At 45.0% G+C, this 15,848-nt stretch overlaps 2 protein-coding genes and 1 pseudogene across 16 annotated transcripts; 1 reads left to right on the forward strand and 2 right to left on the reverse strand.

Moving 5' to 3' along the window:
* Positions 1-4,541: 4,541 nt before the first annotated feature.
* On the reverse strand, positions 4,542-14,268 carry LOC119347896 (replication protein A 32 kDa subunit B-like). Of its 15 annotated transcripts, none has more exons than XM_037616384.1 (13): positions 13,891-14,268; positions 11,857-12,054; positions 11,461-11,620; positions 11,137-11,334; positions 10,967-11,017; positions 6,035-6,142; positions 5,861-5,945; positions 5,714-5,755; positions 5,547-5,619; positions 5,355-5,442; positions 5,137-5,264; positions 4,979-5,047; positions 4,542-4,872 (listed from the first exon to the last, which is right to left on the reverse strand). In XM_037616384.1, exons 4-13 carry the CDS (start codon positions 11,212-11,214, stop codon positions 4,794-4,796), a joined length of 801 nt encoding a protein of 266 aa, XP_037472281.1. In that variant the 5' UTR covers positions 11,215-11,334; positions 11,461-11,620; positions 11,857-12,054; positions 13,891-14,268; the 3' UTR covers positions 4,542-4,793. The 15 variants fall into 15 exon arrangements, with proteins under 15 accessions (XP_037472281.1, XP_037472280.1, XP_037472275.1 ...); XM_037616383.1 differs by having other exon boundaries at positions 5,137-5,270; XM_037616378.1 differs by having other exon boundaries at positions 5,137-5,270; positions 5,542-5,619; positions 5,861-5,958; positions 11,886-12,054; positions 13,891-14,261.
* Positions 11,341-13,544, forward strand: LOC119347898. The gene is made up of 8 exons (XM_037616393.1): positions 11,341-11,497; positions 11,582-11,653; positions 11,740-12,067; positions 12,177-12,372; positions 12,460-12,552; positions 12,654-12,916; positions 13,006-13,081; positions 13,172-13,544. Exons 1-8 carry the CDS (start codon positions 11,464-11,466, stop codon positions 13,295-13,297), a joined length of 1,188 nt encoding a protein of 395 aa, XP_037472290.1. The 5' UTR covers positions 11,341-11,463; the 3' UTR covers positions 13,298-13,544.
* Positions 14,269-15,182: 914 nt separating the features above from the next.
* On the reverse strand, positions 15,183-15,770 carry LOC119347895 (annotated as a pseudogene).
* Between the last annotated feature and the right edge of the window lie 78 nt (positions 15,771-15,848).

Genomic DNA, 15,848 nt, shown 5'->3' on the forward strand with positions numbered 1-15,848 from the left:
TGAGTGAAGGACTTTAGCAGTAGATGTCGGTGTCACCAAAGCATACTCGTGGTGGTAATGTGGCTAGTACTAATGATATTTTAATGATATGCATGCTTCAGTCGGTGTTGCGGCATGTTTTGTTTCCCGCCCCATTAATGTTACAAGGCCAGAAAATAATACTTAAGTAACCGGTCACTCAGCATGTGATTCAAGAAATGCACGATACTTGTACTAAGCTCTCGGCAATAGTACTTTAACGATCGATGACTAGTGCTCGTGTGATTCGAGGTGAAGAACTTTATCATGCGATCCAAGGAAACACACTCATGCGCGGTGTTCGGGTTGTTCAAAATGAAAGACTTTAGCAAATGATAACAATGCACATGTATGTCAGATTCGGCCGGCTATAGTACTTTACACGCCCATGACCGGTGCATGTTTTAACCAAACCGAAGGACTTTGGCAATTGATGGCAATGCACATGTATTTTAACTCCGGCCCGGTATTAGGCCCGAAAATAGTACTTTAGTAACCGGTGACTGGTGCTCATGCAATTCGGGATGAAGTACTTTAGTGTGTGATCAGGGAAATGCACGATGACTAGTGCTCGTGTGATCCGTTAATGTTACAAGGCTCCAATATATAGTTCACTACTCATAGATGAATAGCTCTCATGTGTGAATCAAGATGAAGAAGTTGATATCAATGCGCGTGTATCATAACCTCGGCCCGGCCTATAGTACTTTACACACACAGGACCAGTGCTCGTTTCATTAAATATGAAGGACTTTAGTACTTGATACCGATGCACATGTATGTTTACTTCGCCCTCGACTATATTACTTTAAACACGCATGACCGGTGCTCGTTTTGATCGGAACGAAGGACTTTATCCAAAGATATCAATGCACATGTATGTTGACTTCGGGCCGGTTATAGTACTTTACACCCGCGTGACCGGTGCTCATGTCGTTCTGAGTGAAGGACTTTAGCAGTAGATATCGGTGTCACCGAAGCATACTCGTGGCGGTAATGTGGCTAGTACTAATGATATTTTAATGATATGCATGCTTCAGTCGGTGTTGCGGCATGTTTTGTTTCCCGCCCCATTAATGTTACAAGGCCAGAAAATAATACTAAAGTAACCAATCACTCAGCATGTGATTGAAGAAATGCATGATACTTTGACTAAGCTCTCGGCAATAGTACTTTACCCATCGATGACTAGTGCTCGTGTGATTCGAGGTGAAGAACTTTATCATGCGATCCAAGGAAACACACTCATGCGCGGTGTTCGGGTTGTTCAAATGAAAGCTTTTAGCAAATGATAACAATGCACATGTATGTCAGATTCGGCCGGCTATAGTACTTTACACGCCCATGACCGGTGCATGTTTTAACCAAACCGAAGGACTTTGGCAATTGATGGCAATGCACATGTATTTTAACTCCGGCCCGGTATTAGGCCCGAAAATAGTACTATAGTAACCGGTGACTGGTGCTCATGCAATTCGGGATGAAGTACTTTAGTGTGTGATCAGGGAAATGCACGATGACTAGTGCTCGTGTGATCCGTTAATGTTACAAGGCTCCAATATATAGTTCACTACTCATAGATGAATAGCTCTCATATGTGAATTGAGATGAAGAAGTTGATATCAATGCGCGTGTATCATAACCTCGGCCCGGGCTATAGTACTTTACACACACAGGACCAGTGCTCGTTTCATTAAATATGAAGGACTTTAGTACTTGATACCGATGCACATGTATGTTAACTTCGCCCTCGACTATATTACTTTAAACACGCATGACCGGTGCTTGTTTTGATCGGAACGAAGGACTTTATCCAATGATATCAATGCACATGTATGTTGACTTCGGGCCGGTTATAGTACTTTACACCCGCGTGACCGGTGCTCATGTCGTTCTGAGTGAAGGACTTTAGCAGTAGATGTCGGTGTCACCGAAGCATACTCGTGGCGGTAATGTGGCTAGTACTAATGATATTTTAATGATATGCATGCTTCAGTCGGTGTTGCGGCATGTTTTGTTTCCCGCCCCATTAATGTTACAAGGCCAGAAAATAATACTAAAGTAACCAATCACTCAGCATGTGATTCAAGAAATGCACGATACTTTTACTAAGCTCTCGGCAATAGTACTTTACCCATCGATGACTAGTGCTCGTGTGATTCGAGGTGAAGAACTTTATCATGCGATCCAAGGAAACACACTCATGCGCGGTGTTCGGGTTGTTCAAATGAAAGCTTTTAGCAAATGATAACAATGCACATGTATGTCAGATTCGGCCGGCTATAGTACTTTACACGCCCATGACCGGTGCATGTTTTAACCAAACCGAAGGACTTTGGCAATTGATGGCAATGCACATGTATTTTAACTCTGGCCCGGTATTAGGCCCGAAAATAGTACTTTAGTAACCGGTGACTGGTGCTCATGCAATTCGGGATGAAGTACTTTAGTGTGTGATCAGGGAAATGCACGATGACTAGTGCTCGTGTGATCCGTTAATGTTACAAGGCTCCAATATATAGTTCACTACTCATAGATGAATAGCTCTCATATGTGAATCGAGATGAAGAAGTTGATATCAATGCGCGTGTATCATAACCTCGGCCCGGGCTATAGTACTTTACACGCCGGCCCGGTTTTAGTAATCAAGATGGCAATGCACATATATTTTAACCCCGGCCCGGTTATAGTAATCAAGATGAAAGACTCTAGCAAATGATATCAATGCACATGTATCTCAACTTCGGCCGGCTATAGTACTTTACACGCCCACGACCGGTGCTTGTTTTGACCAAAACGAAGGAAGTTCGTCAAAACATGATCTTCTGTTCGACACAACTATTACTCATGTAGTTCGAGAAGGATGACTTTAGATAGCAGGAAGCCATTACGATCCACATTCACGAAATATAAAACAACCTAAATTATATATGAGGCGAAGTGAAAAACCGATACATAGATTATGGTTCCTCAATTGTTCATCTGTTACAAGCAGGGGGGAATGCAAAATCATAGTCTCATGGACACACCGAGTTCATTACAAATGCAATACAATAGTATCATGGACACAAGGATCCCATTACATACACAACATAATGGTTGGACCATGATAGTTGTTGAACAAACAGTGGCGGAGTCTTCAGTCACGGAAAGTCGGTGGCCAACGCTCCGTCAAGGGGAATGCTTGCCTCATGTCTCCATCCTCGGGCAATCAGTGAACCTCATTAACAGTGTCGTTAACAGTGTCCACGACAAACATGCCATGGTCGAATGCGAAGGTTAGCAGAACAACTGATGAGTTCTTGCTGGCTGATGAACGGAGTAGAAATCACCAGGGCCAACCTCCCCGTACTCCATGCCAAATGCAGACTGCCATATGGTAGGTCCACCCCTGCTAGAAAATGCCTTTACTAAATCTAATCTTGAGCAACTGCTCCACTGCAAGCGGCCGTGTACTAGTTGAAGCAGCCACGTATTGAGCAAGCCATGTGAACAGTTAACAAGAGACAAGATGCCAGACTCGTTTAGGGAAACACTGTAGTCAAAACAAGATCTGGCTGATATTGGTAGATGGACAACAGTGAACGTAGAGCTAGGAATGTCGAAACAGATGATCATGCCCACGACATACATCATGTATAATGAGCTCCCGGCTAAAACGGAGTAAGGATCTAAGTGAAAGATGCAAGGAGAACGATATTCAAAAGGAGCCGACACAAATCTTGACCAAACACCACCTCTGAAAACACATACATATACGTGGAAATCAGATTTAGACCTGAATTTAATACCATCGTATGTTTTCAGAAAAGGGCCGGCTGCGTCCTTGACAAAGAAAGAGAACTCGATCTGGCCGGCTGCTGGCAGAATGCCAAATTGGCCGTAAAAGTTTGGGTTGTGCTGGCCATGCATGCGAGGGACTCGAGGGATACGAGACGCAACAAAGTAGTATACTGGTGGAAACGAGCTAGGGAACAAGGTGTAGTAGCCATCGACGACAGTCTCGCCCGTTTCAGAGGAAACGAAGGGAGGGTTGATAATACTTACTAGCAGCTCACCAGATTCAGATGCTAGTATGCGTTTCTGTGATAGGGAATAATCATCTATACGGGAACGAAGCAGAGCTCTAGTCGACTCACCTTGAAAAGCTAATGCATCCACAACACGAAAATGGAGACTATAACCACGCTCGAACTCTGCCAAGAATCCGAGCACTGCCGGACGATTGCAACGAGAATACGCCTGAAGGAAAGACTGAGATCTAGATACAGACATCCATTGGGGATTAACAGCTGAGCTGCGAATAAGTGAACGAGTGCATGATAGCCTAGTAAGGATTTCTACCAGAAGTTTGTCATTGTCAAGGACCGATGTGGGAATGATGCTGGACATGAACAAGCGAGGGTGGGAGTTGGTAGCTGGATGGAGAGGAAACAGGAAGGAACAGAAGGTGAATGGAGAGGAAACAGGAGTGAACAGGAGTTGGTAGCGTAGCTGTGTGAGCAGGGAATAGTGGCACTATCTCTAGAACCAGATTAATCAAGGAGTGGGATTACATCTTTACACAAACATGTGGAGCAATGAAGTGCAAAATAATCCTTCCCAATGGGGTACAAAAAGCCCTAGCAAGATAATATCACTGAGTTGATAATTATTATTACAAAAATAATACGGGCCTAATTAGTCTGAAACCAGCAGATTTGCAAGGGGGGCGTTGGGGCTGGTGACAAAAACGAAGTATCACCCATAGCATTGCGACGATACAATGAACGTCTTCAGTTTGAAGACTTGAAATGGCGTTCATCGATAGTAGTGTACATCTCACCGAGTCGGATTTGCTCTATTATTACTTTCTGAAATTGAAATAACAAGCATCACCGCACGAGTCACTTTTATTAGGCAAGTATTCAGGAATGACATTTGGCATGTTTTCAAAAAAACAGTTGGAATTTTTCATTACATGATATCGTCTTGACTTGCGCCAAGTGCGCTGCGAAGCAGCTTTAGACTTACCCCATGATCCATGTCACTGCATACAGAACTTTATGTTGTTAACGTGCAGAACTCTATTGCACATCGGGGAAATAGCGGATGGGGAGGGGGGGTCGGCGTGCTCACCGGTATGCTGGGTCGCGCAAAATGGAAAATATCTTATCCTCAAAGCTGCAATCTTCTGGTATCTGGCTCGGAGCAATCTGATACCTTGGCATGACGGTTGATGCCGACGGGGTGGCAACGGAATTTTCCTGAAGCTTAATATACACAGTTTTTCAGTTAGAGACGATGGAATAATAAGCAAGATGAAGTAGATAAAGTGATGGGTTAGCAACTCAAACCTTTAGTCTGCTCTGCTTAGAAATATCGATATGGGCCTTGATGCAGTAGATAAAGTGATGGGTTATATCATTGAAGTTCTTTACGGTCCTGGCATATAGAAATTGAAGACAATATGCAATCAAGCACACTGATAATGAAAAATTCATGCATTTTGGAAATTTGGAGACTAACAACTCGATCATTCACCTGACCATGTAGGCTTTGATTTGGAAAAATTGCTCCAAACTGGTAGCCCTCCCAACAACACGTACATACATGCCTTCGCTGTTTGTAAGAAGAAAATGAGTGAGAAGGTATGATGTGAACATAACTGCAATGGAATAACCGAAGGTGTTAATAATGAAAAATATGTGCTGACTTGAACGACCAAGCATCCTTGGAGTCTTGACGGCCATCAAACCTGGTGTCAACAAGGATGGTCAAATAATGTCTTTAATATTTGCACTCTAAAATCTGGTTACCCCACTAGGAGTATGTAAGCAACGTGTCTTGATTAATATCTTACCAGAAGTATACATTAACGGACCCAGTGCCATCATATAGGCCGAACGTGCAGTGATCCATGCTGAGTGATTTGTTTCTGACCATGCCTATCAGATCCACCTGAATTTAATTCAGAAATAGTTCATACGATTACATGATAATATATGACCCTAAATATGTGTGCGTGTGATCCTACCGATGACACTGGCATGCCGTCGATGATCAATGGATAGCGTTCAGTGTCCTCGAAGAAAGAATCAAGCAGCATCTTAATAGTTAGGGGCCTTAGAGACGATGGAGCGGTCTGTGGAGTTGAGGAGCAGAGATTATATAAGATATTAAACATTCTACTTTGAACACCACCACAAGATTAGATGCAACATGGGCTTACATTGATGGACGATGTACCAGATGAGTTGGGGCGCGGATCCATAATTACTTGGCCGGTGAACAGCTCAGGGGTAGAGTTGGCTCGATTTGCCATGACAAAGATGAAGCTGTGAGGGTGGAGGGGCACGCCACCTTATACTAATGCCCATGCGCAGCGTACTAGTACCCGCGCGGCGCGGCCCAGTACGGCCAAGGCATGGCGATGTGCACATCAGTCAATAGTCACAGAGCTGAGACGCATGGTGCGGCCAGAAGGGTGGCCAAGGGAGGCATCTACCGGGGGAGGAGGCACCTATCCACCTCTCATGCATGGATGGAATCCAATGTCAACACAATGGGAGCAGGCACGTGGCTAATATATGCTACTGTAGGCCACATGTGGATACCAGGGAGCCAAGTGGGCACGGGAACAGATTTTAAAGAACTTTCTTGTTGCCAGCCGCAGAACTTAACAAAATTTAAAGAACTTTTTTGTCAGCGGCCACATAACTTAACACTGTTATTTAGAGCCTTCACTACGAGACTTGAGTGTTATTGACTCATCATCGGCCACACTGATTATGGATGATCCGATTAACCTGTTATATTTGACGCTGACATTTTGCTAGCTTCCCCTGCGATGCAAAGCACACCCGTGAGCTCCATCCGAAGTGAGAGATTCAGGCCAGAAGCACATGCAGGAATCACTCCCTCCCGGAGTGCCAGTACAGCACGCGCATAAAGCTGGGACTGGACATGCACTGCTGGCGAAGTGGCATGAACAGTGAAATGCAGCCTGACAGATAAATGACTACATAGTTGGCTCCTGCGCGTGTTAGGAGCAGGAGTAATGGGAAAGTTAATGTACAGTTACACAAGGTTCTCTACAAAAAGGGGTGTGAGCTCCATGGGAAAGACAACACTTGACAACGAACTCACAGCAATTCTGTAGAGAACCTGCTTCCAGCCATAATCCATTCTCCTAGTGCACGAGAAGCAGTGGGATGGCCAGCGTGCAGACCTTCCACAGGTTGCACTGTGCGTGTGGCAGGCAATGCGCAAGGCGCAGTGGATCCTTGGTGGCTAGGCGCGACAAGTTCTATCTGAACTGTGTCAATTACAATGTGAGCTTTTGGTAAATACAGTCCCCATCTATGCACATATCGACCCTTTTTCTCTAATACCATTTCCTCTGTCCATTGTATCATGTGTGTGCAGGTACAAGGTGCCAGGTTTTGCGAAGTGTACCTCTGGGAGGATGACCTCGACAGGTACACGAACCAGCGTTACCAATCTGCTGTTGATCTTGCCAACTACCACAAGACTCGTCACGAGAGGTGCGAGGAGAAGCTGGACGAGGTTTATGAAGAGCTCGAGGAGGCATATGCTGAGATAAGGAAGCTCAAGAGGACGAACAAGGCACTCCAGATGGCTTTAGTGGCTACTGCACCAGTGGCTGCAATCGTAGCGATCACGTCTGCATGGGTGGCTAAGTGAGACGGATGTCATTGACCTAGAGATTTGGTGGCCCATACACCATCTATTTGTATCTTAGTGCTTTTTAAGTGTCCACTTGTTAGGAGCTTGGAAGTTGTGTTTCCTACTAAAAGCTCAGTGCCTGATGTAGTGTATCAAGCAGTGGTAGCAGTTGTCAGTCAGCAATTTATATATCACTGTACTATTTCATTTCAGAATGGATTAGTAAGCATTATCCACGTGTTTGAAAAAAATCCTAATAATTCAGTATTGAGAGAGTTGAGGTGGCATAAGACGCGCTGAGATGATAGTTATCGTCCTTGTGTACTGCATCCGGAAGTAACAAAAGTATCTTGCAAATCTTTACTATGCCAGCCTAAAACAACTGTTCTCTCTCCAGCAGCTGTGGGCCAGCCCACCAGGCAGCAACGTGGTAAAAGCTGTGGGTGAGTGCTGGGGGCAAGGGCCAAGGTCTTTGTTTCGTTCCCCTCCACACCGACAGCCTCCTGGACAGAGAGCAAGAGCAGCTACTCATCTCTGTTCGAGCGCAGGTCCAAGAACTATAGCAAGTTGGGGATAAAGATTTGCAAAAGGTATGACCCAGGCTCCTTGTTCTCCCCCTCGATAAAGAACGCAGATCCACCTGCTATGCATGTTAGCCCCCGCTCATGAGAGAAGAAATTGTTCTGAGCTTGTTATAACGATTTGGTTTACACCCCAAGTTTGGGTGGAACCAGCTCGCTGTTCTTCGCAGTTCATACTAGCTAGATTATTTGGAAATGCATGAATCTATGTTTACTGTTTCCCCACCTAATAGTGTTTCAGTTAGGGCATCAGAGTCTGAACCTACCTTTTTACATTACTTTTTACCATCCAAACTAAGACATTCCGAGGTGTTTTATGGGAGTTATTTCATGAAGGGGCGTTTAAATGTGCATCAAACTTCAATTTCCCACCTACCAGCTAGTCGTTCTTTGCAGTTCATCCTAGCTGGATCCTTTTGAAACGCATGAATTTATGGAAGCTGATTCCCCACCTATTAGTGCATCAGTTAGGGCAGCAGAGTCTGTATCTATGTTTATCCGTTACTTTTTGCTACCCAAACTAAGGTGGTCCAGGGTGTTTCTGCGGGTTATTTCAATAAGGGTCGTTTAGTTGTGCATGGATCTTCAATTCCCGATGGCTACACTCCTGATACGTAAACCAGCCCCATTTAACAGTTCATAGTACATGCTCGTACAACTAGCGCTAATTTGCTTCAGGCATAGCTGTTGGGGAATAACATTGGGGTCATAATTTTTAAAGTGTGATAGAGTAAGGTGCTCATGCAATTCAAACTTAAACCAACATTTTGAATATGAATTGAACCGCCACTTACCATTGTTGACCATCAAGGTTATACAAACCAGGGTAAATGAGTTGTTCATGAAACATGATTATGCATTTGTTATTACATTCAGATGTTTTGGCCTGCATTAAACTTTAGGGTCTGTGGCATCATGCAATTACATTCATTTTGCAGAGTTATGAATCAATTCTCATGCTTATATTTTCGCTACAGCTCATGGCATCAGACTCGTCAAGATCAATGTACCAAGAATCGAATGAAGATGACTTAGATGCATTTGATGCGTACCCAACTACTGAAGCGGGTCCAATAGATGATGAATCCGAGTCTGACGGTTGCGGAAAGGGAAAAAAAGGGGGGAACATGTGCGATAAACTCCAGGGGCAGCGTGAAGAGGTTTAAGAAGCTGAATGATGTTTTGTCAGAGGAGAAAAAAAGGCTTGTTGAGGAGATGAAATTAGGTGGTCTAATGCATCTGCCGAAAATTACCAGGACCAATAGGCACCAGCAAATGTGGGTTCTCAGCAAGGTTGATGAAAAAGCTTCAGCAATAATTGTGGATGGTAGAAGGGACACTCCATTTGATGACAAAGACGTTGAGAGGGTTCTAGGTGTGCCCGGAGAGGGAGCAACTATAAACAAGAATCCAGCACCCCATGTATTATCTTCAGTTAGGCAAACACTAGGGATAAGCATCAGTGAAACAAGGATCTCAGTGATTGAGGAAATCGTGAAGAAGGAATATGGTAGGGCAATAACCAAGGCAGACTCTGATGCTTTCAAGGTTGCCTATGTTGTATGTGCAGTTACATATGTTCTCGCGCCACCGTTGAAGCACAACTACTTCCTGACAGAATACTGGGGAGGTCTGCACACCCCTGATCTCATACACATGTACAACTGGGGTAAGTATGTCCGGGAGGAAGTGCTTCTATCAGCTGGGAGGGTCAAGTCAGAGCTCCTTGGGGGCAAAGTTAAATCAAACATCTCTGGTTGCACTTTCTTCATTCAGGTATGGGTAAACTAAGCTGGTTTGAGTCTTGTGCATACGAAGATGCATATGTGATGACTAATATTGTAGATAAATAATGCCACAGGTGTTCTATCTGGACAATCTTGATCTTGAGGACGAGAACCTACCACACGACGTCTTCCCAAGATGCAAGGTCTATGATCAGAAAAAGATTAACATGGTTATTGAAAAGGACACAAGCGCAGGAAAGAACGCAGATATTGTTATATACGGACTACTTCTGGTACAGTCCTAAACGTTGACCCTACTCATTTTGGTTGTTTTTCAGATGTTATCTTTGCATTATGTTTGCAACTAACTTGCAGTGAATATTTGTTGTTCAGCCGAGGCCGGCGCACACAGTGTGCTATAGCAGGAACAGAGCCTCAATGTCCTTCATTGGCAAGATTGCTGATATCGGAGCCGGGTCAAGCAGATATCAAAGAGCACCGATGATCGAGGAGGTACTAAAGTTATCGCAATATACATATTGACCTACGTGCTAGTGTGTTCAGAATGCTGCATGATGTACATTCAGTGCTGATTTCCGTTTTGTGTAATATCAGATTGTTACTATACTTGTGGAAAAAGTGGGCCAATATTCATCTAGATGCCGAGCAGCGTTGCAAGCGGCGTCTAAATAAGGGGCCAAGATAAACAAAAAGCACGCGGATGGGTGGGATGGTGTTGTGAGGGAGACTGACATTTTCATTGAAGAAGAGACCTCTAAGATGCTCGCAGATATTGATGAAATATCAGAAACTGTAAGGCAGAACAACAAAAGGCCAAGGGAACAAGACTACCAAGGTAAACGAGTTATGCTATGAATATGACCAAAATTAAATGGACCAGGACTTGATGAATCATATGTTGTGCTTGTAATTGATACCTTTGTATTGACGATACAGGTGATGATGTCTCACCTGAAGAGTCCGGAGAAGAGGCGCCATTTTCACCACGTTCGGCCATTTGTCCTGTGAATACAGATAAACGGAATGTAGATGATGGTAATCCTATCCATAGGTCAAATGACAGTCAACGGGGTGGTTCCCCGAAAAGAGCAAGGGTCGAAGAGACAGAGGAGGATCCTGACCCGGCGATTAAGAATCTGGAAGGACTGGTCGTGGCAGCAGACCAAGACAATGAAGTAACAAATGACACTGTGGTGCATGAACAAATGCCAATCCAGGCCAAAGCAGCAGATGGTAGGCAATGGGTATATGGCCCTAATGCAGCGCTTAACACAGAGGTTCCCTCATATGACCTCGGAATAGATAATGCTGGGCCAGTCCTATCACCGGGAAGGGAATTGTCAGTTGTGGCTAAAACTCAACAACCGTTCCACATTCAGCATCACACTGCCCAGGCCGGTCCAAGCAGATTCAAAATAGATTTCACAGGTTTTAGGAGCAAAGACCTGATGGATGATTTCAGTAGAGCGGTGACACCAGAAGGTAAATTGATTTTGTCCCATGGGATGTACCATACTTCGCCAGTCATCTTTCAATATTCCTGTACCTAACATACTTTGTCAATAGTTGCAGGTACGAGCTCCGTGCCATCAGCTAACACAACACCTGTATCAACATATGGGAAAAATGAACTCCAAGGTGATAGAACATGTAATGAATAACACTAACACACTGTGTGATGCTGTATTTGGATCATGCTGATGTTGGGAAAATGTGCATTGCAGGCTCAGGGCTTGACATAATATGCACTCCTGTGCACAGGGCGATAGAGCCGAATAAGGCGGCGGGAACAACACCTGTTAGCCTGAACAGGGAGATCGCGGCACAAGAGTTGGACGTACGTGAGGAGATGGAGGAGGCAGCAATCAACCTGAACGTTCCACAGACACAAGATGGCCTCAGTACACAGCCACAACGAAAAAGAACAGTTAAGCCAGGCAAGGCTGCACGGTCCCCTTTTGTTCTGGGGTACGATCCTCCCCTAAGAGCACCAGCTAATGTTGAAAAGGTCTTCAAGATGTTTATGAAGGAGCCCGCATCTGCAAGGAAAGAGTATGTACTATTTATGCGGCATCCAGCAATATTTCCATAGATTTCAATCTTTTTCTGGGGTGCTTGTCACAAGCGATTCTCACATTATCGTGTGTTTTTACATTTGCAGCAATTGGGTTATAAGCACTCAGCCAAAATACATCGAGCTCTCTGCCAAGCGAATCAGGACGAACCTTTCGGAAGGGGGTGTGATAGATAATGATTTGATGACAATAGTAGTTAGAAGATATCAGCAGATTGACTACACTTTTGCATTGGCTAAAGATGAAGGGTGCTGGCGACATTGGCTCGAGCCAGACTTTGTGGTGAGGACCGCATTTTATGCTTAAGTAATATGTATTTTTGATATGATCAAGCAGCTCTGCCTAATGATTCGTTGTTTGATTTGACAGAACCATGTGAGCAGAGGAGACGTGATTGTGAGGTATGTGCAGGACATGTTTATTGGGGAACATATCAAGTATGACGTGCACAGATGCACTGAGGTAATTCTGTCTAGATTTTTCATGCCTAGATATCATGCCTAGATTTTTCTATATATAGGACGGGTATTTTGATGCACATACATGTTTGATTTATTCTCTAGTTCTTACTCAACGTCAAGTTCAACTTCACATGGTCGACCTACATTTGGGATTTTGTAAAGAGGAGGATAATCGTTCTTGACCCAACAATTAACAACGGAGACGAGTCTGACAAAGTCATCCAGAGTAGGCACAGAAAGGTTGCAGACAATCTTCATGAAGCATTGCAAAGGTGCATTCAAGCATTTTTTCAAGGTTGGGCTCCTGACATGACGAGATGGAATACAGTGTTCCCGAAAGGGATAAACGTTGGTCTATGCAGCGGGTAATGTCGACAACTCAAAACTAATCGCAATGATGTTGTGAGGGGGGGTCTTAAGCACATGTGTTTACATTTTATCCGACCTTTCGCAGGCCAGACAGCGGGGTATATGCACTGCACTATGGCCGGAATTGGATGGGAAGCAAATTCAAGAGGGACCTGAACCCGGTTCGGACGAAGCTGTGACAATTGTTTTATTTTTATATTGCTGAAACACTGTGATTATGAACTGATAGTTCATGATTTGTTCCTATACAGCAACACGACGGGGTGCTCCATTCCAGGATGAACATACTGGTAGATGTGCTTGGACTGGAGGGGAACATTGGACACTTGCCTGAGAGATACAAGAAGTGCCTTGTTAGGAACAAGGAGGATGCGTGATGATTATTGCTCTAGCAAACTATCTGCGCTTGTTTGGTCGAGAATCGAAGCTGCAGTTTGAACTTTTATATGTATGGGACGTCCTAATCTGCAAGCTTTATGCTTTTGGGCAGTCAAGAAAACTGAATTTAGCGGACTGTAAGATTTAGTAAATTAAAGCTTTAACCATTTGGTGCAATCCGTTATGGCCTATAGGTGTTTGAAAAAACTATGCCCAAATTCACATCGTTGTGGATTTTATCCAGAACTCTGCATTTTAGACTGACGATAACAACATATTACAATGACTTTCCAACCCATCTATTACACGATTCTTCTCCTGCGGACCCAAAAACGGTTTCCACGGGTAGTGTGTGTATACTCCCCAATTTTTGAAAGTGTTTTCGCTTAAACAAATTAGTATATCAAGTTAAAAAAATTCGAGGCAGCGCTGCTGAACATTTGTACTAGAATCACATATGGGGAGTACATCATCTTAAGTGGCTCGTATACGAACTATAATGACAATCAGAAAGTGGTTTCCATGAAACTGAAGTAAAATAATCAATCACAAAAAGAGCAGTAAGTGGTGGTGTATAAGTAATTCCCCTGACCTTCATCTAGGGCGGGGCGACAGAAAACTGAATGAGACTGACGGCCTGTCGGACGCTCGCCGTTGACGCCAACCAGGTGGCCGCGTCCTCCGCCCCCGTTTTTTTAGCATAGCTCAGCAAAGAATTGGGGAATATGAGATGAATATAGATCAGTATCGAGATGGATATTTCCGATCTGGTACGGGTTTGACGAGTTCTGTTGATTTGTTACCTATATGCTTTGCCGGATCAACTTGCCCCAGTTCGATCTGCCACACCGCCGTCGGCAGTGTCTCTGAATCGGCGCCACGGCGGTGGAGGAGCTGAGTGGCGGAGGAGATGGATAAAGGGGAGGAAAGCTGCGGAGGTGTGGGGGGAGGGAGGGGTACTGTGCGCTCTGCCCCGCTGAACTTTACTGTGTTTCTCAACAGAACTTTATGGCGAATATACGGAAAATGGCTTGGCTTGTACCGCGACGTAATTAACATCTGTGTTAAACAGCTACGGGTCATTAATTATCCGGCATCCTCTAACCTCAAACGTAACGTGTATTGTGGATAAACGAGCACGGGTATAGCACGTCGCTGCGCACGGGAAGAGACTAAAGAAAGTAGCCTAGCAGTACTAGTTGGCAGGAGAATCTATAGACAGCTGGCCCACAACCGATGCAATACATCTCCATATACGTACACCAAAACAATCACATGCTCGGGAATACGCTGCATGGCTGGGACAGCAGTGGGGCAGGTTGATTTGACTGCACCGGAGATGGACGGCAAGGATACGAGTTATGCGCGCAACTAGTTAGACAAAATCCGCGTCCTGGATGAATGCAAGTGTATTCAGGGAGATGCACCATGGTTTGATCTCCCTTGGCTTATGGGTGCATTAGCGAACATCTAATCATGTGGGAAAAGAAACAGAAGCTATAATAATCTAGTAATGAAAGAAGATAGGTACAGCTCCATGTGGTTCAGGTGGCAAGGAATTCAGATTCCTTAGCTTCAAATATCCATTGCCATCTCGCTACCTTAAAAGGATAAGAGCATCTCCAATAGATGGTCTAAATTTTGGCGGTCCAAAATCAGAGATGTAAAATTTGGACCATCAAAAAATGCGTTTTGAAGCTTCGAAAAAAGCTTAACTCCAACAGATAATCCAAATTGATGGTCCAAAAAAGCAACTCCAATAGATGGTCAAAAATGAAGATGCAAACGACGTACTACTAGTCCATTCAACGTAGTTTAAACATCAAATTCAACATAATTTCATACATGAACTTCAACTACTACTTATTCAAACTACTAGATAAACTACTCCTCATCGTCGGAGTTGCGGAACTGCGCCCAGAACTCCTCCTTCGTCGGGTCGTCGCACCCCTCCTCCTCCTCGTCGTCCGAGAAGTCTGCCCAGTCATCCTCGGAAGAGGACTCGATGGGGATCACCATCGAGGGACCGGCCTCGTCCTCCTTCTTCGGCCCCTTCTTCTTCTGCTCCGCCTCACGCTTCTAGTAGTACTCCAGCTCGGCCTGGACGTACTCCGGATGCTCCCGAGCAAACCTCGCCATCGCCTCCTCGTCGGTCTCGCCAGCACTGACGACAACCGACGGCTTCTTGGTCTTCTTCTTCTTCGTCATGATCTTCTTCATGTTGATGCCTTGCGGCACAAGCATCTCCGCTTCCGCCCGACTCTCGATCTTTGGAAAGTTGAGGTGCGACCGAGGCCTCTCGGCACGCCACACCGCCACGTCGTAGGCACACGCGGCCTCGTGGGCGGAGGGGTACGTGTCGATCCACCAACGCCTTCCGGTGTCGGAGAACTCCACACCCCAGTTACCGAAGGGCTTCTGCCTCACGCCGAAGAAGCCCGACTTGCCCTTCGGCGTCTTCTTCGGCGCCATCGGAGAGCGGCGGCGGCGTGCGGCCGGGGCGGTGGCGGACGGAGCCGGGCGGGGCGGAGCTGCGGGGCGGCGGCGACG

The sequence above is a fragment of the Triticum dicoccoides genome, unplaced genomic scaffold (assembly GCF_002162155.2).
Source record: "Triticum dicoccoides isolate Atlit2015 ecotype Zavitan unplaced genomic scaffold, WEW_v2.0 scaffold79288, whole genome shotgun sequence".
Taxonomy (NCBI): domain Eukaryota; kingdom Viridiplantae; phylum Streptophyta; class Magnoliopsida; order Poales; family Poaceae; genus Triticum; species Triticum dicoccoides.